Source organism: Bos grunniens, chromosome 2, assembly GCF_055505025.1.
Source record: "Bos grunniens cultivar Pamir isolate PY7600 chromosome 2, Bosgru_T2T1.0, whole genome shotgun sequence".
NCBI classification, from domain to species: Eukaryota; Metazoa; Chordata; class Mammalia; order Artiodactyla; family Bovidae; genus Bos; species Bos grunniens.
The window spans coordinates 6,689,315-6,713,025 of record NC_141166.1 but is presented as its reverse complement, the minus strand read 5'-3'; the positions used below and the strand labels follow the sequence as shown (position 1 = coordinate 6,713,025).

General features: G+C 47.7%; 1 protein-coding gene across 16 annotated transcripts in view; it reads right to left on the bottom strand.

The window, feature by feature from the left end:
• The window catches only part of ZBTB40 (zinc finger and BTB domain containing 40), a 78,568-nt gene that overhangs the window by 8,455 nt on the left and 46,402 nt on the right, over positions 1-23,711 (bottom strand). For 13 of the 16 annotated variants that reach the window (XR_015150212.1, XM_086364981.1, XM_086365009.1 and 10 more), the window contains 10 exons: positions 18,730-18,919; positions 17,973-18,130; positions 13,783-13,975; positions 11,321-11,457; positions 10,714-10,915; positions 10,224-10,357; positions 8,469-8,637; positions 7,712-8,170; positions 6,437-6,643; positions 2,800-2,964 (listed from right to left, as the gene is read on the bottom strand). Coding sequence is in view for 14 of the 16 variants with exons in the window: in XM_086364981.1 (XP_086221107.1) it covers positions 2,800-2,964; positions 6,437-6,643; positions 7,712-8,170; positions 8,469-8,637; positions 10,224-10,357; positions 10,714-10,915; positions 11,321-11,457; positions 13,783-13,975; positions 17,973-18,130; positions 18,730-18,919 (2,014 nt within the window). In the remaining 2 variants the exon portion in view is untranslated. Of the gene's footprint in view, positions 1-2,799; positions 2,965-6,436; positions 6,733-7,711; positions 8,171-8,468; positions 8,638-10,223; positions 10,358-10,713; positions 10,916-11,320; positions 11,458-13,782; positions 13,976-17,972; positions 18,131-18,729; positions 18,920-23,711 lie in introns of all 16 variants that reach the window. The other 3 variants (XR_015150216.1, XM_086365011.1, XM_086365042.1) reach the window with 3 other exon arrangements.

The window sequence follows — 23,711 nt, the reverse complement described above, 5'->3', positions numbered from 1 at the left end:
CTACTTTACCGATTAGGAAAATCGAGCTTTAGAGAATGGCATGAGTAGGATGCCTCGGAGCTGGGTAACAAGGCCACCCTCTGCACTGCGTGCTTAACTGGACAAGGCAACTCCTCGGGGGAACCTCAAGAATGAGAACTGGCACTGACGAAGGCTACATTTGCCAGCCCTGTGGCAGGAGACTTCAGTCCATTCTCTGAACAGAAAGTAAGATATTTTAATAATAAAATCCTTTGCCCACAAGAAAGGCCCAGCCCACAAGCCAATCTCCTGTGTGCTCTGCTGATTCAGATTAGCTTGGGAATTCCGACATGCAGCAGCACTCGGGATCGTTAACTAGTTTCCCTGCGGATATGAGCTCGTGAGATCTCAGATTCACACTGTCTTCTAAGACACCTGACGGAATTCTCCAGAAGCAGCGAGGAGACCATGAAACAGGCAAGAACAGTCGACGAGAGAGGGGCCTGGATGCTGGACCGGCTGCAGGTGATGCGCGCCAAGTCATGGCAGAGTGTTCAGGGTCTACTCTATTCTGGAAATCAATGAAGTCTGCCCCTCTCCTGACCCCACGTAACGCTACTGGGACACTGTGACTGGAGCAGAATGCCACTGAGAGAGGCTGAGAGGACTTCCAAGTTGTGGCACTGGCTCCAAGCCAGATCTCACCCATCTGCAAGTCTACGGCAACTAGATCTGCTGGGCAACCTTGTAAACTCCTTGCGGGGAACGGGGGGTCGGGGTGGGAGGCACTTTACGTTTTCCTGCACTGCCCAGTGTCCAGCCACATGCTGGGTACATGCAGGCTCTGGCCAAGTGCCTTGCTGGCCAGCTGACAACAGGCCTGAATGTGTTGACAGAAAGCACATGTTTGTGAGATACTGTATTTGCCAACAGCTAGAAACTGGTGAGTGGGCAACACAGGCAGGGAGGGAAAAGGGAAGAAGGGAGTGCAAGGTGCAGGGCGTGAGAAAGGAGACGGGCTCTGACGGTCTGACAGATGGCGCCGGAGACGGCTGCTCGTCACCAACGCGACCTGGCGTTCACTGCACTCCTGTGCGTCAGGCGTGGGGCGTCACGCTCTGGGTGTGAGATCGCTGCTGCTCTCACAGCAGCCCAGTGTGGCGTTCACTGCGCTTCCTGTGCGTCAGGCGTGGGGCGTCACGCTCTGGGTGTGAGATCGCTGCTGCTCTCACAGCAGCCCAGTGTGGTGTTCACTGCACTTCCTGTGCGTCAGGCGTGGGGCGTCACGCTCTGCATGTGAGATCGCTTCTGCTCTCACAGCAGCCCAGTGTGGCGCTCACTGCGCTTCTGTGCATCAGGCGTGGGGCGTCACGCTCTGGGTGTGAGATCGCTGCTGCTCTCACAGCAGCCCAGTGTGGTGTTCACTGCACTTCCTGTGCGTCAGGCGTGGGGCGTCACGCTCTGCATGTGAGATCGCTTCTGCTCTCACAGCAGCCCAGTGTGGCGCTCACTGCGCTTCTGTGCGTCAGGCGTGGGGCGTCACGCTCTGGGTGTGAGATCGCTGCTGCTCTCACAGCAGCCCAGTGTGGTGTTCACTGCACTTCCTGTGCGTCAGGCGTGGGGCGTCACGCTCTGCATGTGAGATCGCTTCTGCTCTCACAGCAGCCCAGTGTGGCGCTCACTGCGCTTCTGTGCATCAGGCGTGGGGCGTCACGCTCTGGGTGTGAGATCGCTGCTGCTCTCACAGCAGCCCAGTGTGGCAGCATGACCACTTCCTCCAGCTTACAGACGGGGCGGAGCTTAGCGAGATAAGGAAATCTGTTTAAGGCCTCGAGGAAGTAAATGGCAGAGTAGTCAAGATTCAAACCCAGGCCCGTGTGATTTCAGACCTGGGCTCTTAAGCCCCTGCCGGACTGTGCTGATCACGCGCCTGCTACAACTAGAGCAGCTGGAGACGGGGTGACCGAGGATGTCTCCTTGATGGTCTCTTGACAATGAGTGCGTGCGTGCTCAGTTGCTTCAGTTACGTCCGACTCTTGGTGACCCCATGGGCTGTAGCCCACCAGGCTCCTCTGTCCATGGGATTCTCCAGGCAAGAATACTGGAGTGGGTTGCCCTGCCCGTCTGCAGGGGATCTTCCCAACCTGGGTACTGAACCTGCATCTCCTGTGTCTCCTGCATTGCAGGCGGATTCTTTATCCACTGAGCACAGGGGAAGAAACCCTTTCTTGATGATGGGGGATCATAAAATCTCCTCTCCCTCCCTGCCGCGTGTGTAGAACGGATGTGTGTCTCTACCTGTAGCAGTTCTAGTCAAAGGGGACAAAGACGGGGCAGACCCCACTAACTGAGTGAAGAGGATGCTGGCAGCAGGCTTTTAAGGAGCAGGGCGAGGGGCCACACATTACACATTAATTCACAGTGTCTGGGCTGCTCCTGGGGGAAAGGCAGGTTATGAACAGGAGGAGAGTGGGGAGAGGCGGGGTGGGAGGAGAAGAAAGCAGCTCAGTGGACAAATGGGAAATATTCTGAGGCCCTGTGAGCCTGTCTGTCACAGAGGCTCTTTCCTTCAAACATAATTGGCCTCTGTCAGCCAAGCAGAGCCAGGTGGGCTAAACCAGAAGACAAGGAAATAGCCCAGACGGGGAAATGAGGCATCACACAGAGACACGTTAAAATGGGATTCTTCTGGAAATAGCAAACAGGGACTCCAGCTTTTTGCAGGAGGACAGGGGAGGGGAAGGCGCTGAGCAGGGGCCCAGGAGGGTGGAGAGACAGGCGCTGTGAGGACTGCTGCGTGCCTTCCCAGGGCCTGACGTCCACAGCCTCAGTACATACTGTGAAAGGTGTGCAGGTGGATGGAAAGGCCGTTGGCCTGCCGGAAGCCCTTGCCACAGTCTCTGCAGACATACGGCTTGTCGCCGGTGTGGGTCCTCACGTGGCGGGACAGCTCGATGGACTGGGCAAACACAGCATCGCAGTACTGACAGGCGTACATCTTCCCTGGAGATACACGGGAGTCTATCAGAGCCAGCAGTACACGCGTAGGGCATTCATAAAAACACGCTCACGTTCTAAGGCACACGGCAGGGAAAGAGAACCTGGGAGGTGACAGGGAAACACCAGGAATGTGCAAGGCACTGGGTGTGAGGTCTGGGCCATCCGATCAGATGGCACCTCACCAACGCAGCTGACCGCAGAGAGGGCAGCAGTGTGGTCCCCCTGCCCTGAGGGGAAGGACAGAGTTCTCCCCACACAACTAACCGTCTGTTAATCGGGCCACTGCAAGTGTGGAAGAGCTTATTCCATTCCCAGGAAACGGATATATTCTTGAGCCCAGGAACACCTGAGTCTGGAGCCCTTAGCAAACACGTAGGGGAGAAACGCACATAGAAATGACAGACGTGGCTTCAGAGAAGAATCAAAGTTTTCTGCCAGCAACTTGCTCTAAAGATTCTCCTGCCTTCTCTATTTTCTCACTCATGGGATGAAAATACAATGACCAGACTAGACTGCCAAAGAGTATTAGAAAACACTGGTAAAGAGCGTGTCAGGAAACCTGGTACTTGTTTAAAAAAAAAAAAAAAAAAAAGCTAGAAAACAACTGTACCTCCAATCTCCCTCAGGGGCCAACAGCAAAGGGGGAAAACCTGTAAGGTTACGGTCCAGATCCCCCAGATCGTAGGGTCGACCTTAACTAGGGGGTCAACCTCATTTTCATTTTTTGTATGTTTACCCTTTGGAATAAAATTTTGTTAGGAAAGAAAAGGGTTTCTAGAACCAAGAACTGAAATTATTGAGAAGCCCAGGACTCAGCCTTTGGCCTTCTTCTCCACCTCCACCTTCTGGATGATTTCATCTCAGAGCCTTGCATTCCATCTGTACACTCACAGCTCCCACATTTAGAGCATCAGGTCCAGACTTACAGTCACTGCCTACCAGTCTCCTTCTCCACTTGGAAGTCTAAGAGGTTATCTCAAATTATCATGTACCAAGACAGAGCTCCAGATTCTCTACCACACACACACACACACTCTCTCTTTCTCCCTCCAGTTTCCCCCATTTCCTTAAAGGGCAGCATCACTTGCCTGGTTGCTCCTGTCCAAACCCCTAAGCCATCCTTAATGCCTCTCATTCCCTCACATCCCACATCTAATCCATTCTCCATCCTGTCCCTTCCACTTTCAACAATACAGCCCCCAACTTGAACGTTTTTTTACACCTCTCCCAACACAGCTCTCATCAAAAAGCCCATCGCCTCCACAATGGACTAACCCTCTCTTTAAAGCCCAGCACCTCCACAATGGATTAACTGTCTCTTTGTTTACACTATACGCCTGCCTTGTTAAGCCTTATTGTCCAGAGTGGTCAGAGTTAACCTGAAAAACTGTGCGTCAGATCCTATCCCTCCTTGTGGTGGACAGAACAAAGGTCCCAAAGAGGTCCACACCCTCGCCCCTAAGGCTGGTGCATGTCACCTTACATGGCAAAAGGGACTTGGTAGATGCGACTAAGGATCTTGAGATGACGGCACCCTGGGTTACCCCAGTAGGCCCAGCTGGAATCTCAAAGGTCCTTCGAAGAGGCAGGGAGGACAGGCAAGGCGGGGCACGATGACGAGGCAGAGACTGCAGCTACGGAACCCCCTCCGGCAGCTGCGAGAAAGGCCCGTTTTGGAATTTTAACCTTCAAAATGGTAAAAGATAATACACTGATGCTGTTTCAAGCCACTGTTTCTGGAAATTTTTTACAGCAGCAATAGAAACGAACACTCCTCACATTAAAAGTCAAGTCCTCACCTTGGCTCCTAAGATCTTGTAAGAGCCGGCCTTTGGTGACCTCTCTGAGCTTATTTCTCAACACTGGACCCTTGTGGACTGTGCTTCAGCCCCTTCTAGTTCTCTCGGGCCCCTCTTTCACACCCATGTGGGATGTGGGGGGTGTGGTCCGCATCGTGATGTTCTTCTCCCAGATCTTCCACTGGGTCCATCTTCACTGCGTTCAGGTTTCTACTCAGATCTCATCTGCCCTCACTGTTGACACAAGCACACAGGCCCGACCCCCACCTACTGCTTGCTTGGCTTTATTTTCCCTCACTGAAATGGCTACTATCTGACTTTATATTAGGCATTGATATACGGTCAGTTTTACCCACTGGAAGGTAAGTTCCACGAGGGTGTGTATAGTTGCACTATCTCTAGTACCTGGAATGATGCTCAAGAAACTCATTCACTCTGTAAATGTTTATTGAGGGCCTCCTCTCGCTGAGCACTATTCTAAGTTCCACAGATACAGCGGAAGGAGGGGAAAAAAAGACTGAGCGCTCTACCCTCGTGCAGCTTGCATTCTAACAGGGGGAAAATCAACTATAAACAAAATAAATTAAGACGGGAGATGACAGACTGACCCTATGGTAAGCTCGATGGAGAAGACCAGCGCAGGGGGGCTGGAGTGCTGAGACTTCACACAGGGAGGGCAGGAGAGGCCTCATGGGAAAGGTGAGGCATGCGCGAGGACTTGCAGGTGGGGACGAAGTGAAGCCTGGAGGCGTCTGAAGGGAAGGCCTTCCAAGCAGAGGAACAGCCAGAGCACAGGTCAGCAGGAGGTGCCCCGCTGGTCAGAGGCCTCGCAGGGAGACTGCAACAGGTGGAACAGGGCGAGCCAGGGCGAGCAGTGAGGGATAAGGCCGGAGGGGCATCAGGGGGCTTGATCAGGAGACTAGCAGGCTACCTTCAGAGTTCACACTAACTGAGGTGATATACCTTTGTGGGGCTTTGAGCAGAGAAGTGACCTGCTACGGTTTAGCCTTCAGAGGCTCACTTGGGCCTGCGCGTTGAGCACAGAGTAAGCTGCCCAGAGAAAGGGGGCGAGAGGCGGAGACCAGTTAGGACGCGACAACAGTGATCCAGGGGAGATGATGGCGGCATCTGTGCTCATGTGTATCTGCTCCAAAAGATGCGCAGCCTCCTCTGGGAAGCCTTTCCTGACCACACACCTCCTCCCCTCCCACTGGACTAGAAGCCCTTACACCCGCCTTCCGTGTGTCCCTGTAATGGTTTTATTCCACCTCACACCACTGAGGTCTCTGTCGCTAGAGACACTCGAGACCATCAGCTCCGTGCTCACAGGGATTCCAGGTAAGACACTTAGCACCCGCCACTGCCTGATCCACAGCGTGTGCTCAACCACAGTTTTCTTATGCTTGACCTCCACCTCGAAGCCCATGGGATTCCTGGCTTTATGTAAATTCTGTAACCGTAAGTCACCATATTATGTCAGCTGGCCACTCTTTAGACTCTCACCATAAGCATCTTACATGTCTGTGCACAAAGGTCTTCCCATCGTCTGTGGGCCTGGAGATTCTGTCTGCTTTTGATCTACCTGAGACTTTTTATCATGCCTAATTTCCAGTGGGTTTCTAGGCAGCTCACACTTAATGCTTGCAGGAAGAATGAAGATGTCCTCCACGCCTTACCTTCTGAGTGCTTCTTCTTGGTGTGGTAGGCCAGGGCAGAGGCCTGGGTGAAGGTCATCAGGCAGTGCTTGCACATGAACGGCCGGTCCCCCGTGTGAAGGCGAAGGTGGTTCTTCAGGGTGGAATTGGCCGCAAACTTTGCCCCACACTCTTCACAGGAGAATGGCTTCTCATCAAAATGCTCCGTCAGTTTGTGGTACTGCATGCCTAGGGAAGCCGTGCCAGGGACCGGAGATACGAGTGATCAGAGCTATGAATCCAGCAGGAAGACACACCTGAGCACTGCCAGGCCAGGCCTCGAGAGAGAGCACGGCATGAACTCACTTTTCTGTTTCATTAGGTCTCAGGCAAGGGAAAACAATCTACTTCTGCTGGTTTCTAGGACGCTTGTTTACTCTCCAGAAACCAGCGATACTTGGAAACCAGAGTACCAGGTGAGAAAGAGCTGGCTATCGTTATGAATAACAACAGCCACAGTTTACTGAGCACTAACTCTGCTGAAGGCACTGCACCAGATGTCTCAGCTACACTGTCTCAAATCTTCATGAAAGCGAAATGTCGCTCAGTCACGTCTGACTCTTTGCGACCCCATGGGACTGTACAGTCCATGGGATTCTCCAGGCCAGAATACTGGAGTTGGGAGCCTTTCCCTTTTCCAGGGGATCTTCCCAATGCAGGGAATAAACCCAGGTCTCCCGCATTGCAGGCAGATTCTTTACCAGCTGAGCCACCAGGGAAGCCCTAAATCGTCATAACGTCCAAAACAGTGGGTGTTCATCAGGGTACCTATTTGACAGAGGGGGAAATGAAAGCTCAGGATGCCGATTCCCAAGCTCCTGCTCTTCTCAAAACAGTCCCCTGCCTCTGCTTTATTTTCTAAGCACTTACATAGTCCTTCCCGTATCCTGGAGGCAAGGCCTGGAATCCAAACTACAGCACAGTAAGTGCCTTACGTATGAATCTTCGGGTTGCGAACTTTCAAAGATGCGAACGTGCCCCTGTATGCCAGCTGCTGAACTGGACCACTGTATTTTTCAAGGTACTGTACTGTAAGATTTAAAAGGTTTTCTGTGTTTGTTTTTTATGTACTGTTTGTGTGAAAAGTATTATAAACCCATTATAACACAGTACTACACAGCTGATCCTGTTAGCGGGGCACCTAGGCTAACTGTGCTGGACTCAATGCACGCGCTCTCAGAACAGGAGTCGTTCGTATGTAGGGGACTCACTGTGTTTGAATTATCATCCTCCGTGACCACGCCTTCCTGAACATACCTGAGGCATGAGCAAATTCCCGTCCGCAGAGGTCACACGTCACTGGGAGCCTCTTCTTCTTCTTCTTGGGGACGCTGGGCTCTCCACCCGCGCCGTGGGCCTCCAGCTGATGCTTCTCCAGCTCCTTCTTGGAGTCCTTGGTCTCGTTACACTCCGTACACTGCACCTGCCTGCTCCTGGCCACCCGGCAGCGCTTCGTGTGCACCTTGAGGCGGCAGTAGAAGTGGAAGCTCTTGTCGCAGGCCTTACAGACGAAGCTCTTCTTGGCAGAGTCTGGGGAGGCGGACGCGTCTTTCTCCTGTTGTTCGGGCAAGGCAGCCGTCTCGCCTTGACTGTCCTGGTTTCCAGGCTGGCAGTCTTCTCCAGATGGCTTTTCACCTGCTTTGTCCTTGCCTTCAGAGTAAAATTTACCACTCACTGTCCACCTTTCCTTCTCTCCCTTTTCCTGAGTAAGGAAACCTGTGCAGGAGAGAGAGATCGCATATTCTCCTGGCTTCTACTTTGCTTTCTAACTTTCCTTCTTTGGGGGAGACTGGAAACTACTTAGGACCCTCATCAAACTCTAATGAAATATCATCGTCATCTCTTCTCTCTGACAAACACAAATCACATCTGTGGTCTATGATATCTCTAAGTATTCGCGAGCACACAAAATAAATAAGGTAGTGATGGATGAACTCTTCTATGAACTGCTGCCTCTTCTCTCCAACAAGGAGACAAGCTGGGGCCTAACAGGACCCCACCAGCCGTTTCTTACCAGCGCACGCTAACTCCCGCATGACGGGCTGCAGGCCTGGGGAGGATCTGTGGATGCTGCACAGAAGCTGACATATTTCAGTGGCTGAGATGGATTTTTCCGCAGCTCTGCTCAGCAGTGCTCCCAGGGAAGCTTCGGGGCTGGCTGTCTCAGAGGAGCTGCTCAGAATCTAAATGAATACCACGAGACCAAGGTTTGTGGTTAACATCAGCAGATTTTTTCTATGGTTTTCAACTTAGAAAACAAATCTAATTTCAGAGAGGCATTGCCCCATCTATAATAAATAACACGTTTCTCGCTATACATATAGCGGAGGGCCCCCCCTTTTCTCCAAGCGCAGGGAAATTCACAAAATTTAAACAAGGAGACACATGTGAAGACCACTGTGCAAATACAAAGGTGCAAGCAAGGAATCGTTGAGGATTTTCTACGAGAAATCTTCTCAGAAAGCAGGAGTCTCATAAAGAACTTTTCTAGATCTCAGTATCAAATGCTTGGGGAGAGCTATAGGACATGGCTGCTGGCATTTCTGTCTCGAAGACTGAGATAATTTTTCATTGTATATAACGGTCTCAGTGTCGGGAAGCAATTCTGCATGATCAGTGCAGGCTTCACATTTTTAGATACTTAGATGTACCCTTTTAAACATCATTTTCTTTCATAAAGAAACTCAGCTTTTTAAAGAAGGTTCAAATAGGGGCTTTAAAGAGGCCAAGAATATTATTCAAAGCCACCCTCTCAGAATGTTAGAGCTATCAGCAGAAAGAATCGGTATGCTGAGAAATAAAACTAAACCATCCGCAGATGGCCAAATGGAATTTTCATTTTGGGGGATATTTTATTTCTGCTCTTTTCAAGTCTATCTAAATAAACCTGATGTCCCTGGAGGCAGGCATGAGACCAATTAGTGAGGCTAAAACTGATCAACGGCAGAAGCCCCATCTCTGAAGTGCGAGGCATGCTGGAGAGTCTAGCAGATGCATCTCTCCTCTGAAGCCCCACAGAAACGTGTGCCATCTTCTGCCCATCTGAAAGCCAGACCAAGGTGGGGCTGTCACCTGTGTAGAGGGTTAGAAATCGCCCTTCTACACACCACAGCCACGCCCATCTGGAGCAAAAAGCACCACAGGTGAATCTGTAGCTAAATTTCATGTTCCTTTATGATGCTTTCGCACTCGAGATGCACATGATCCTGGGATGAACATCCGTGAATTCCCCCCGCCATCCCCACCTGGTTTTTCTGGGACGCTGGCCACATTGCGAGAAGCCTTACAGAAAATGAGTTGGCACTATTTGCTACCCCATATGGGCAAAAGCTTTGTTCTTTCTATGTTTATTTTGGCTCTTTCTAGAAGCCAGAATAGAGCGTGTGATAAGACCAATTTTACTTTTCTTCCTCTGAAAAAAGTTGCTTCTTAGAACGTGTGACAGGAGAGTATCATGGTTCCCTCTGAGTTTTCCTAGGTTCAGACGAACAGACTCTGCATCTGAGTCACTTGAACCCGCGTTCCAATCCTGGCTGCTTCTCTGACCGGCTGGCACATCCTCGATCTGCCACTGGGGCCTCGGAGCCCCAGGTCCCTTATCTGTAAGATGTGGGTGACAGCACCCGCCACGCAGAGTGGGGAGGATTAAAAGAGCGAAAGCGTGCCAGATGCCGTTTGGCCCCGGGGTCGCCCACAGCAGTCGCTGAACCGGAGCTGGCTCCTCCCCTAGGAGACTCCCCTGGAAGCTGCGTTGTCATCCCCAGCGCACCTCCTTCGCAGTCTCCACCAGCCGCTCCTCCTCTGAGGCCAGGCACTTGAGCTGAGCCGTTTGCTGGATGGCCTCTAGGATCGACCGGTGATGCCTCAGGATGGTCTCGAAGGCAGCACTTTCTGGGGTCATCACTGAACAGAGAAGGATTGAAAACTCACGAGCAGAACTCTGAGCTCCATTTTTCCCTTTCACCTTTTCTCAACTCAATTCTTCAGCATGAGAATCTATTTTATCTGGCTCCCACCTTGGCAGGGGCCGGGGGGAATGCCAAACAGCACTGGAGAAATGATATTATTAATAGAACTGTAGAATAACTGCCCATATTTTACTTTAAAAGGTTTACAAACTCCCATTTCCTTGAACAAAACTGCCAGTCCTTACTTCTATGGGTTGGGATGTGGAAGACTGAAAGAGAGCTCTATTTTCTGGCAAGACTGACAATAACCTCTGGAGGGGCAAAGCGAGCACAGGGTCCCTGGCACCCTACCTGCCCGGAAGAAAGCGTTAGCGCCGGGCTCCCTTCGTATCTCCTCCATGAGCAGACTCAATGGGCAGGGCTTCGTCTCCTGAGCCACCAGAAGCAGTTGCCAGATGGCCGCTGCAGACACCGTGTGCTTCTCTAGAACTGCTGACATCAGAGCATGGACACCACGAGAACCAGCAGCACGTCTCACGAGCTTCTCCATGACCTTCAGGACGCAGCACACACACACACGTAAGGCACTTTCTAGCTGGCGGTCCAGCTACAGAACTGCGAGTCTGGGCGTTGAGTCACAGTGAACATATTTCTGGGGAGTTTTTAAACATCCTTCACCTCCTTCAACCTGAGAGATGTTGATGCATGAGAAGGGTTTCCATTCCTTCTTTGGAAAGCCCTTCCTCACATCATTGCAGACATTACAACTACCCTACTTGTCACTCTGCCTTAGCAATGGAATCGCCTTCTATTTCTCCTTCTCTGCTGACTTCCTAGCCTATCATTTCTCAACATGGCTGTGGTGCTTATATAGAATATATATTAAACAAAAAAAAATATATATGTTCATCTTTTCCCTTCTGTCTCATTATGCCCACCCTTCCTCCTTCTCTCTTACCTCTTTTTCTCCAGGGACTATACTCTTCACGTGTGGGATCATTCTTAGTAACACCTGGTTGTCTGTGAAAATCTCAGAGAGGTTCTCATGATACCGTCTCAATAGTTCAATCCCATAATCATCAGGGTTTGCTTGGGCTGTAAGGATATTAGCAAAACAACAATGTTTGATGCGACAAAGCCTCCTTAAGGGCTTCTTCCAGGTGACGTGAGGGGAGTTACAAATGCGGGTGGAGGAGCAGATCGGTGTGGGAGCCTGGCCTCCTTTGGAGCACAACTGCAGCTCCTGGCATGGGGCCTCACACACATGTGCTCACGTCTCCTCTGGGCTACACTTAATCACTCACTGCTGCAGGGCCACGAAACCCACCAGTACTTTGAAAGTTAGCGCCCAGTGGGAGAAGCTAGTGATTGCTCAACAGGGGGGTAATTAGAAGGCTGCACTTGTAAGAGATTCAGATGTACAGATTCAAGGGATATTATCCATCAAGCCCGAGGTAAAGCATCCACGTGGTGATCCCAAGTACAGGCAGGCACGAGTCGCGAGTGCAGTAGCGAAGCTGACCCATCCTTCTGTTTAGATGCCCTCGGAGCCAATCTGTTAGCGGCTCTCTTTCAAGAGGTCATATTTATTTGAAAGCAAAGAAAAATCAAAACTATCAGGCATTCCCTTTAGTTCTGCAGATATTTAAAAATTTAGTCTCCTCTCTGGCCCAGTAACTCCACTTCTGGGAATCTAGCCTTAAGAAATGATCTGAAGGCAAAAAAAAAAAAAAAAAAAAAAATCTGTGCACACAGATTTCTGCCACTGCGTATACCTATGGCTGGCCCGTGTTGACGTATGGCAAAACCAGGAAAACACTGGGAAGCAATTACCCTCCAATTAAAGAAAGATACTTGCCACTAAGAAGCTTGAGATGACGATGATGAAGAAGATAACTAACATTTACTGAGTGCCTATCCTGTGTATAGTGAAGCCTATGGTTTTTCCAGTAGCCATGTACGGGTGTGAGAACTGGACCATAAAGAAGGTGGAGCGCTGATGAACTGACGTGTTCAAACTGTGGTGTTGGAGAAGACTCTTGAGAGTCCTTTGGAAAGCAAGGAGATCCAATCAGTCAACCTTAAAGGAAATCAACCCTGAATACTCTTTGGAAGGACTGATGCTGAAGCTGAAGCTCCAATACTTTGGCCACCTGATAGCAAACAGCTAACTCATTGGAAAAGACCCTGACGCTGGCAGAAGGAGAAGAGGGCAACAGAGGATGAGATGGTTGGATGGCATCACCAACTCGATGGACATGAACTTGGGCAAACTCCGGGACATGGTGAGGGACAGGGAAGCCTGGCAAGCTGCAGTCCACGGGGTTGCAAAGAGTCTGACACGACTTGGCGACTAGACAAGGACAAAATCACGTGCTGAGCTCTGTGCTCAGTGTTTACATCCTATCGCATAGTGGCCGTGAAAACGAAGGAGCAGGTACCATTCTTACCCCTGTCTCATGGAGGAAAGAATGAGGTTCAGAAGGGTTACGTCACTTACTCAGGGTCACACAGCTACCAAAGAAGGCAGGATGCAAACCCTGGGAATCTTGATAGACTTCACTGATAGGTTACACGTGCCCCCGGATACGGGCACAAGTAAAACAGCCTATGTATCCTGATGGTGGAAACTATACAGCCTTAAAAAAACAAATCCAGAACTCTAGGGAGTGTTCTGAAATCTGGAGAATGTTTAGGTTACACTGTTAAGTGGGGGAAATGATAAAATGTAGTAGAGTATCTCAACACTGTAAAACTAATGTGACAGAATGTGCTAACACTGACATAACCAAGTGGGATTTGAGGTTCTTTCCTTCTTTATTTTTTGAACAGTTCAGGTTTGTAGAAGGATATGTTATTTCTATCAGCTAGTAAAAATGTTGTCTCACTTCCCAAATACCTTTTTCTGAAACCCACCTCAGTTTCAAATGCTCTGGGATGGGGTGGGTGGGTTGGGGGGGGGGCGGGAGTGGGATTGGCTAGAGCTGGGTTGTTTTTCTAAGGGATGGGATGTGGACCCATTAACCCAAACTGGCTGGACACGAGGGGTGGTCCACTCTGGGCACTGCTGGAAGCAGACGGCACTCCAGTGGGCGTGAGGGCGTCAGGAAGTGAGTTCCTGCTGCTCATGTTTGTGAGCCCATCTGCTCCACAGGCGTTCAGCCCCAGGGAAGCTGTACTTTCGTAAACCCTGAACCAGGGGCACATCACAGGGGAGTTTAATGGAGGAGAAATTCTCGGATTTCCAATCCTAACTCCAGAAACGCTGAGAATCACTGATGGGAGACAGCAAGTTTCTCTTTCACAATGGCCTTTCCTAACACTGTCTTATCTCCCCAGTGAGAAGCCAAATGGGGAGTTTTTAGTTATCACTTTCTGTAACAGTGATCCCAGTCCAGAGAGTCAATAATTAACTTATACCTGTGGTGCTTGGCAAAGCGGCTAATTTCTGCAAATTCTCCAGCAGAAGGCCCAAGTCTGGGAACGTCATCTTCACAGCCTGCAGCAGTTTTACCAGACTCTCAGCACTCAGGGTCTTCTCTTCAGACATCCTGTGCAACAACTTTTCTATCGTCTCCTTGGGCGTGCTGCCCTCACAGCAATTCAGAATCACCTGCAGTGGCGAGCAATCAACCCGACACCAGTTACTGGCAATTCTGAGAGTATCTGACACACCACTGGAAAGCCCAGCAAGACTGCATTACCAGCTGCCCCGTCTCCAAGTCTTCTCTGCTCATCTCTAGAGCTAGCTGTCACAGTATCTTCCTTATTCTGTTTCAATAAAATCCAAAGCATTCTCCAAACAAACAGTTCTATGAAAATCTTTCTCTTTCAACTTCAGGTCTGTGCATATTCTTTACCTCACTGCATTTTGCGAAAATATTCTTACGCTAGGCCTATGTGACAGAGCGAGCAGTTTACATCAAAGCTTTAGATTGAGTCTGTTCAGACACTAAGATTGAGAAATCGACCAGCAATTAATAAATACGGTTACAGTGTTTTCCCATTTTATCCAAAAAGTGGCCAGAAGTTGCAAGTTCAGGGCAATGCTATTATTTTCCTTCCTTTATTGATACAGCAATTTGAATATCCAGATACTCCGTTTGTCTGTGGTCTCCAAAACAACCAGATTCAAAGTGCACTTTCGGATTATTTTCCCTGTGCGTTCCTCATTACCCCTCTCCTCCCCAGTGGCCACAGATACCAGTTCCAGCTATCAGCCCACAGTTCTACCCACTGGTTCTTCCCTGGCATGCTAGAGGGTTCTCTGAGTCAACAGGGCACAGGACTCCAAAGGTTGAAAAGTCAAATCCCTGACAGTTAGTTACTTTATAGCTATTTTCCTATTACAGTAGAACTGATTCTTCATGGGCTGCAACTCACTCTATATAACTTGGTTCTTGTGGATAACTCTGGGGATTATTTCAGTACATGTAGTCTATAGGTTCACAGTAACTGAATCCTGAGGCTTCCCTTGGGAAAAAGCCAGCTCTCAGGGGAAAGAGTTAGGCAGATCAGTCATTGTTGCATGTCAGAGGATGCCACTCTCAAATTACTTCCATTTAAAAAATAATAAAATCAGGTATAAAACCAAATTGGTTTTATATATGTAAAAGGAGTATTATATCTATTAAAGGCATGTATATATTAATAAAGTTGTCATATTTCTTGTCCATACAGAACACAGTCATTCTCTTTCCTTAAAGTATGTATATTTCCTTAAAATATGCATGTCTCATACATATCAGATTTCTATCAACTAAATGAGACATAATTTAAAATAAGGGCTTATACCTAAAAGCTATTCTGATTTCCACGTTACCTCTCAGATCCTAAGCGATAACCTGATCCAAAATGAAGCAGGTGGATACTGTTAAGAGTGAGAAGGAACTGCTAAGCCAGACAGGCCTAGTTTGAAACCAAGTTCTAAAATGTATGGCCTCTGTGACCTTGGGCAAGTTATTTAAGTCTTTAAACCTTAATCTCCTCATCTGCAAAGGAAAATAACAATACCAACTCTTGCACAGTTGTTATGCGGATTCTCTAAAATGAAGTTCCCATTTGTAGAGCTAAGCCTAACTCCTAGGACAAGTGATTGCTAGTAAATGACACTGGTTACCAATATTAATAGGAGCCAAGATGCACAGGGGTTAAGACTTGTGCTTTGTTCACTTATTCATTAAAAGATCTTTTTTTTTAAAATGTGGACCATTTTTAAAGTCTTTATTGAATTTGCTACAATCTTGTTTCTGTTTTATGCTTTGGTTTCTTGGCCACGGGGCATGTAGGATCTTAGCTCCCCAAGCAGGTATCAAACCAGCACCCCTTCACTGGAAGGTGAAATGCTAACCCCTGGACCACCAGGGAAGTCCCAGATGTGCTGTGTTCAGAAGTCTGGGTTCCAGTGCTGGCCCAGGCAACCGTGCCTTTGGGTGCACTGCTCACTCTTCTAAAGCTTCTGTTTCTCCATCTTTAAATTAGGGTAATAGAGGAAATGGCAACCCACTCCAGTTCTCTCGCCTGGAAAATCCTACGGGTGGAGGAGCCTGGTAGGCTATAGTCCATGGGGTCGCAAAGAGTCGGACACAACTGAGCAACTTCACTTTCACTTTTTTCTCCCCATAAAGTTACTACAAGGGTAGAATTTAGTAAGGCTTAAAAGGTCCTCAGCACACTGCTTGGCACACAGAAAGCAATAAATAAGTGGCAGCTATAGTAATTACTATTTCTGTATCTGTTTCCAATCCTGAAGTAAAGAAATGCCTATTTACCACTTCTTACAGCACCCAAGGTATGTTTACAGACTGTGGTACTTGTGATTAGCATCATGCCAGAGGAGAGAAAGTTCCAAAGGCCCGAGACGGCACGCTCCAGATGGTATGAAAACACTGTGCCTATGCACTCGACATCCCTCTCTGCACTCCTGCCTTATTATGCTCCTCCAATTTTCGTGAGAAAGAGTAGCTTAATGAAGCTCTGGTGGAACCCCAGTCCTAAGAAGTGCTTTTGTGATTTACAACTAATTTAAGTTCTTCTGCTTCAGCCCTTTCTGTCAAGCAAACCGAAAGTGACAGAGGAAAATGACGGTGGGGTCTGCCGGGCTGCGGGGAACGAGGCTGAGTCTGGGCTCTTCCTATAAGGGCTATTTCACCAAGATAATGAAGCAGTTCAGAGGACACATTCAATCTAGCTAATAAGGAAAAGGTCTGAATGAGTAACTGAATGAAATCACTAAACAAGGACGGGGTACCTCTAGAGCTAGAAGCAGCTCACTTAAACTGAATGCCTAAAATTACACTTAATCTCAAGTCTAAGGAGAAAATAGGGGTTTAATCTTATCCTGTGAGTATATCATCTTTCTCAAGAAGTTCAAAGGAGTTAAATTTTTAAAAATATAATTTTAAAAATACAATTTTGAGATGAAAAGTTTTCCCATTTTATATGAAAAAAAATGGCAACACAATATCATCAAGAATAAGAAAATCTAGGATCCATTCCCTCACTGTGAGTCCAATACTCAGACATCACACCCATGGTTCGTAAACATTTTCTCTCCTGAACAGTTAAACCACTTCCCACAGTTTGATGGCACGAAAGTTCTATCTCCCTATTTCTTCCTTCCCAATATCAAAATATTTTTAGCACAAAGTTGAAATCGATAACACCAACAAATACAGTTATCTAGTTGGCTTGAGAAGTCATGCTAGCAGTTTTATGAGGACTTTAGCAGCTGGCTGGAGGGAGAGTAAATTGGTACAACCTTCCTGAAGGGCAATTTGGCAATATATATCAAACACTTGGAAAACTTGACACTCTCTCTTCCAAATTCTCACTTCTTAGAAATTCCTCTGAGAAAATAACCTGAGATGTATGCAAAGATCTATGTGCAAAATGATCCCTGCAGCATCATTTATGATAGCAAAATACTGGAATAAGCAAAAAATAAGAAAAGAATGCCCAACAGGAAAGCATTAAAGAATCATGGTACAGCCATTAGAACAGAATACAGCTACCATAATCCATACTGCAGGTATGGAAATACACGCACAATATATCCAATTAAAAAATAAACTCACAAAACTATGTGATACTCCCGTCCCAGGGTGATTTAGACGAGCAAAGTGGGAGCACAGGCTCCAAAATGTTAGCAGTGACGATCTCTGAGTGCCGAGATGCTGGGAGGTTTAGGTTTTTTCCTCTCTGCTTACTTTCCCAATTGTGACTTCTTTACTTTAGTACTTACTTACTTACTTTAGGAAGTGACTACTTATTTTAGTGACTTCATCACTAAAGATGAACAGTGTTATCATTTCTGTAAAAAGTGTCATAATAATTAGAAATGTGCCTAAACACACACACCCCTAACTTTTTTGGGGGCAAGAGTTACAGAGTCAGAATCTTACAGAGTCAGAGCAGGGAGAGCCATCCGTCCGTGCATCTAAGGATGCAGGGAATACAGGAGGCATGAAGTAAGAACCCGAGCTTCAAGGCGCTTTCCGTGTAGCATGTGAAGAAATACTGCAAGGGGAAAGGTGCTCTGTGCCACAAGAGAGGCTTAAAAATAAGTGTCACATGAGTTCAGGAGGGAGCAAGAGACACTGGACAGTTACCCTTTTCTCAGAGCCAGGCAGGAATTCCTCCTCCGCTGTTTCCAGGAACTCCAAAATGGGTCTCAGCTGTGTTACACACCGGATCAGGTCCTCTTTGTGTTCCAGTAACAGAACAGACAAGGTCTTTCCCTCCTCTGTGCTCCCTGGGGGAGAAAGAGCTGGAGACGGACAAGAGAAGCTAGTCAATTTGAAGAAAATGACAGTGTGGTTTGTCAAGAGAGATCTAACAGAATAGTAAAGTGATTCTCAGCCTATTCTGAGCACCCGAACGCAGAATCTCTTTTTGGAGAGGAAAATACTTTATCATTCCGTTTAAACTCTTCTATGAAAGGGAAAGTGCTTCATTTATCTGTCGAAACACAAAGCAGTCGAGCCAGCAGAGGTTAGCGTCTGCGTGGCAAGGCCACCGCTTTGTGCCCAAACGAGAAAAAGCTCAGCCCTTACGTGCTGTCAGCAACCAGTCCACCCTGGGCACGCCAAACACTGATCTGGACGTGTGGCTTCTGAAGGGCAGGAGAACACGGATGATATTCTGCAACTTCAAGGTGTCAGATTTAGCTAACTAGGGGGCAGAAATGAAGACTCAAATTCAGTTTGTATATGTTAACACGCAGCCTCTGGAACTATAGGTAGAAATTTATGTGCAAATCACTTAATAATAACTAAACCACTGAAAAAAATGGGATCACTCGAGCAAGCTTTGTAGCATCTTCCCAGAACAAAATGCAGTCACTCAGGTGGATGGGGTTTCTCCTACCTTTTGGCTGCACTGCTTCTACAGCCTCCAGCTTTCTGTCTGACAGTGCTGTCTTGACTGCAGGATTGGAATCCTGGTACAGCCGCAACAGGGACACAACGGTCTGAACACCCAGGCTCTCACTTCTTACTTTATCCAGGATTCTCTGAAATGCTGATTGTCCTTCACTCTCAAGGCATCCCATTATGGTCTGCGGAACACAAGTGCCCAGAAAGAGACGAGTCAGGGATCCCATGCTCCCTGGATTGGACAAGCAGGCCCTCAACAGTATGGTCCCTGCTGACATGACCTTTCTATGACACTTGATGGTATTATCGCTTCTGCAACACAATTCTCTGACTTCCTGACACGGAAGTGTTTTGGTAAGAACTTGCCTTTCTGAACTGAAGTCGCTCAGTTGTGTCCGACTCTTTGCGACCCTGTGGACTGTAGCCTACCAGGTTCCTCTGTCCATGGGGTTTTCCAGGCAAGAATACTGGAGTGGGTTGCCATATCCTTCTCCAGAGGATCTTCCCAACCCAGGGATCGAACCCGGGTCTCCCTCATTGCAGGCAGACGCTTTACCGCCTGGGCCACCAGGGAAGTCCAAAGTCCAGTGCCTTTCTGGCCACTCTTTCTCTGCCTTCCTCGATGGCTCTTCTTTCAAATCGGTAACCAAAAGCAGTACCTGAGACTGGTCTCAACTCTGTTTTTTCTCCCTTATACACTCTCCTTTTGAAAAGCTCTCACACACGTCACTTTATGAAGACAGCCCTGAAAACCAGCGTGCTCATCCTGAACTCTGTTTCAATCAACAGTCACAATGTCTGTGGGATGTACCTGATCCTCCAGGGGTCTCAGCACCACATGCCTAACACCCAACTCACCTCCATGACTGTTTAAACCTAGAGCACTAAAATGCCAACAACTCCAGGGGGAAGATAAACAATGTTAGCATTCAACTGAGTGTCTCATGCAGATGGGAGGAAGGCCAACTGGAAGGCAGAATTAATATTTCTATCTCAGCAGTAATGAAAAATCTGGTAATCGAAACTTAACTTCATGTGGATAGCATTATACATAATCTTTATATTCCTACTTGGCAAAATTACAACCTACCTCTGATGCTTTTTAGTATTGATACTACAAAAGAAAATAGTTTTCTAAGGAGAGTCTTTAGAGAACAAAAATCTAAGGTTTTCTAGACACACACACACTCACAGCAATATACACAACACAAAAGGATCTCATGAATATGTACACTGGCAAAGTTCACCCAGTTATTACATATTCTGACAGTAATTACATGTTTAAAATTATTGTTTAGAGAGACTTGATCTCCTTGCCTCCCAAATAAACAGGATTATAAATGAGTCAGACTCTGTGTTTCTTGAGTTTGCTCGAGCTTGTTTCCTGATCAGAAAGGACTGTATAAAGCTAACTTAAAAAAAAAAAAAAGGTTCCTATGTTTTTCGGCCATCTCCAAAAGTAAACAGAGATAAAATACATAATCCACACTAAGCTTTTACTGGAATAAGTAACTTTCATGAACAAAAGATAAATCGTTTTGTCTCTATTTTAAAAATAATAAATAAGATAAAGATATCAGTTGAACGCCTAATTCTCTTTGGTCTCATTTATTCGGGCTTTCTGGCTTTCAGCAGTTGGCCTATAGTCTCCTTAGAACGCCTCTTCTTTGACAGCAGTAGGGACCTGCGGCAGGCAGCCTCTGAAACAGCTCCTAGCATGCCCGCCTCCAGGTTTTCACGCCCTTGGGCTGAGCCTCGTGACTCGCTTCTAAGAAAAAGAATAGGGGACAGGTAGTGGGCCGGCAAGTGTGAGGCTGGGTCACCGTGGCTGCCATCTCACCCCTGTGTGGACTCCCTCAGCGTCTTTGCTCTAGAGGATGCAAGCTGCCATGCTAGGAGGGGCCCAAGAGAGAGGCCCTCGTGGCAAGGAAGTCAGTCCCTGGCCAACAAACAGATGAGTGAGCTTAGGAAGAGACGTCCCCAGCTGAGCCTCGGCGTGTCTGCAGCCCAGGCTCACACCCTGAGTGCAGCCCCGTGAGGAACACTGAGCCAGGGACTCAGCTGAACTGTGCCTGGATTTCTGACCCACAAAAACCGTGAGAGCATAGATGCCTGTTCTTTAAAGCTGCTAAAATTTAAGAGAAATCCGTTCAACGTAGGACCATGGGAATAGGTATCTCCTAAAGACCCATGATTGCTCATACCCTTAGTTTTAAACCTGCTTCTTCCTCTTTATTTTCCATTTCCTCCCTCCCTCCCTCCTCCCCTCTGACCTTCTTGTGCACTTAGTTCATAACAGCCTACAGCTATCTCATTGTATCCTAGGCCACTTTGCGTTCACCGAAGCTCTCCGGATATCCCAGGTCCGCCTCTCTCAGTATCCAATTTGTCTGCATTATCATTTGAGCCGGTGGGGAGGGGAGCTTTCATCAACAGTGGGATCTGATGTGCTGCTCATTATCCTCACCGCCGTCTCCTCCTCTGCCGAACTGCTCAGCAGTGAAATTAAAACATTTGTTAACTTCATTGCTCAGCAGTGACACCAGGGTGGCCATCTGGGAAGAGAAGCGGGGCTGGGCTGATGAAAGGGCCAGGAGTGAGCAGTCAGCTGCCGGGACGGCCCTGCGCCCTGCTCTTTCTTCCAGAACCTACTGCGGACCTGCATCAGAGCCAGCGCAGTTAACTGTTAGCTCCATCAGCGCCCTAGGCTGCCTGGGGCTCCACAGCGGAGTAAGCCCTTTTCTGGAAATAGGGAATCTGCCTAAACAGAAGGGTGTCACATATTGCAACAGGCTGGAACTCACTGATTGCTATCACGGAACAGAACTTTAGGGAAATGAACCAAAACAGACTTTTATTCTTCAACCAGACATTTAGAACCCCTTTGATTCTTAGAGTTAAAAGTACTTCAATAAATTCGTACCAATTCATGGTCACACAAATACTCAAAGTACTTTTATCTATGAGTGAAATACGGGTCAATATATTTCAAGATGGAACAGTTTTCTCTCCCTCTGTTGTCTGTGAAAAAAATGACTCCATCTTTCCCTTACACTCAGATCTTTTAATGGCATTTACTTATTTTCCCAACTGCCCGCCTACGGCCTTTGGACTTGTCTGGGTCACACCACACTCTTGTTTGCTCATACCTTCCCTGAACGCTGAGGGCCAGACAAGGGTGACAACGAGACGGACCACGACAGCTCAGCGCCACCCCAGACGCTGTGCATACGTGCCGTCTACTTCACCCCCCACGCCAGACCCTGCAGGCGCTACCACGACCACCTAAAGGAGAGTCAGAGAGGCGCAGTAACTGGCCCAAGGTTGCATGGCTGGTGAGCAGAATACCAGGATGAAATGCCGGCTCCTGGCGCCTCTTTTGCGAGGTTCATCTTCCAGACTTTGAGTGTAACCAAATCCATTTCACTGGATTTTATTGGACTTCTTAGAATCAACATCAGATGGAACACTGGTTAGCCTCCAGACAATCTATACCATTCCTCCTGGTCTCAATGATTAGTGCGGAGACCAGTATGCAATAGGTGCTTAATAAATGTTTGTTCAACTGAATGAAATTCCCTTCCCATAAGACCACCAGCCCTTTGAGCTATAGCTGCATATCTTAGACTTGATAATTAGAAGAGACTTGAAAAACCAACTTGTTTATCTCTCACAGATCTGTAAAGTGAATCCTACCCCTTCACTTCTCAAGAAAGTTACCCTACTTTGTCAGTGAGCACAGCCCACAAAACACAGACCTGCACTTCTTAACAAACCCTTGAGGTCATGACACAGTTGAAAACATCAGGTTCACATAAGAGCCTTCAATGTTATTTGCCTTTGAAACAAAGGTGAAGGAAAAAAGGATGCTACCAGGCCTTTGGTTTGGGAAGTCTTTCTAGAACTTTAGGTGAAAAGTAGATCAAACAGCAAGGAAATCAATAGTGGAAAGAGATACCTCCTTATTCTAGTCAGACTCACTTTGCTATATACACAATGATTTAAAAAGCAGGGCCATGACTAGGAATAAATTAAAAGTTTTAGCATAAAAGCTGAAAAAAAGTATAAGTTTCTGGTGGTTCCAGGTGGTAAAGAATCTGCCTGCCTTGCAGGAGATGGAGGTTTGATCCCTTGTTTGGGAAGATCCTCTGGAGAAGGAAATAGCTACCACTCCGGTATTCTTGCCTGGGAAATCCCATAGACAGAGGAGCCTGGGGGGCTACAGTCCCTGAGGTCGCAAAGCGTCAGACTCAACTGAGCAACTAACACTTTCACACTTTTCTTTTACTCAGCTCAGCCAGAAAGCCCTTTAGGTCAGTACCTGCTTTTTCTAATGGGTCAGAGATACTACACTGAGATGAAGACAAGCGGAAGACACTGTCCCATCCCAACACCCCAGAGATTTCTCCGTAATCAGTTTTGGCTTTGGTTTCACACAATTCAAGCTGCCCAGCCTCTTCTCATGTTGCTACAATCGCTGCTCAGGCAATGGCTTTGCCACCTTTCATCACTCATCTCAGGAAATAAAACAGTCAGGACACTGGCTCATGTGTCCTCCTTAACTCAATCCAGGCCAACTGCCTATCTCATATCCGTTTTTTAGGGGGAAAAAAAAGGAACCGACTAGTCCATCTCAATCAGAATATCACTATAAGCCTTAAGAGGCCTCAAAATTATACATCTAAGTGTAAATTATTTTTAACATCGAGCTATCTCTTTTTATATAATTTTATTAATTTATTTTTGGCTGTGTTTGCTCTTTGTTGCTGAGTGGACTTTTCTCTAGTTGCGACGAGCAGGGGCCACTCTCCAGCTGTGGTGTGTGGGCTTCTCATTACAGCGACTTCTCTTGTGGAACATGGGCTCTAGGGTGCACAGGCTTCAGGAGTTGCAACTCCCGGGCTCTGGAGCACACACTACCGAGTGTGCGGCGTACGGGGTTACACGCTCTGCAGCATGTGGGATCTTCCCGGA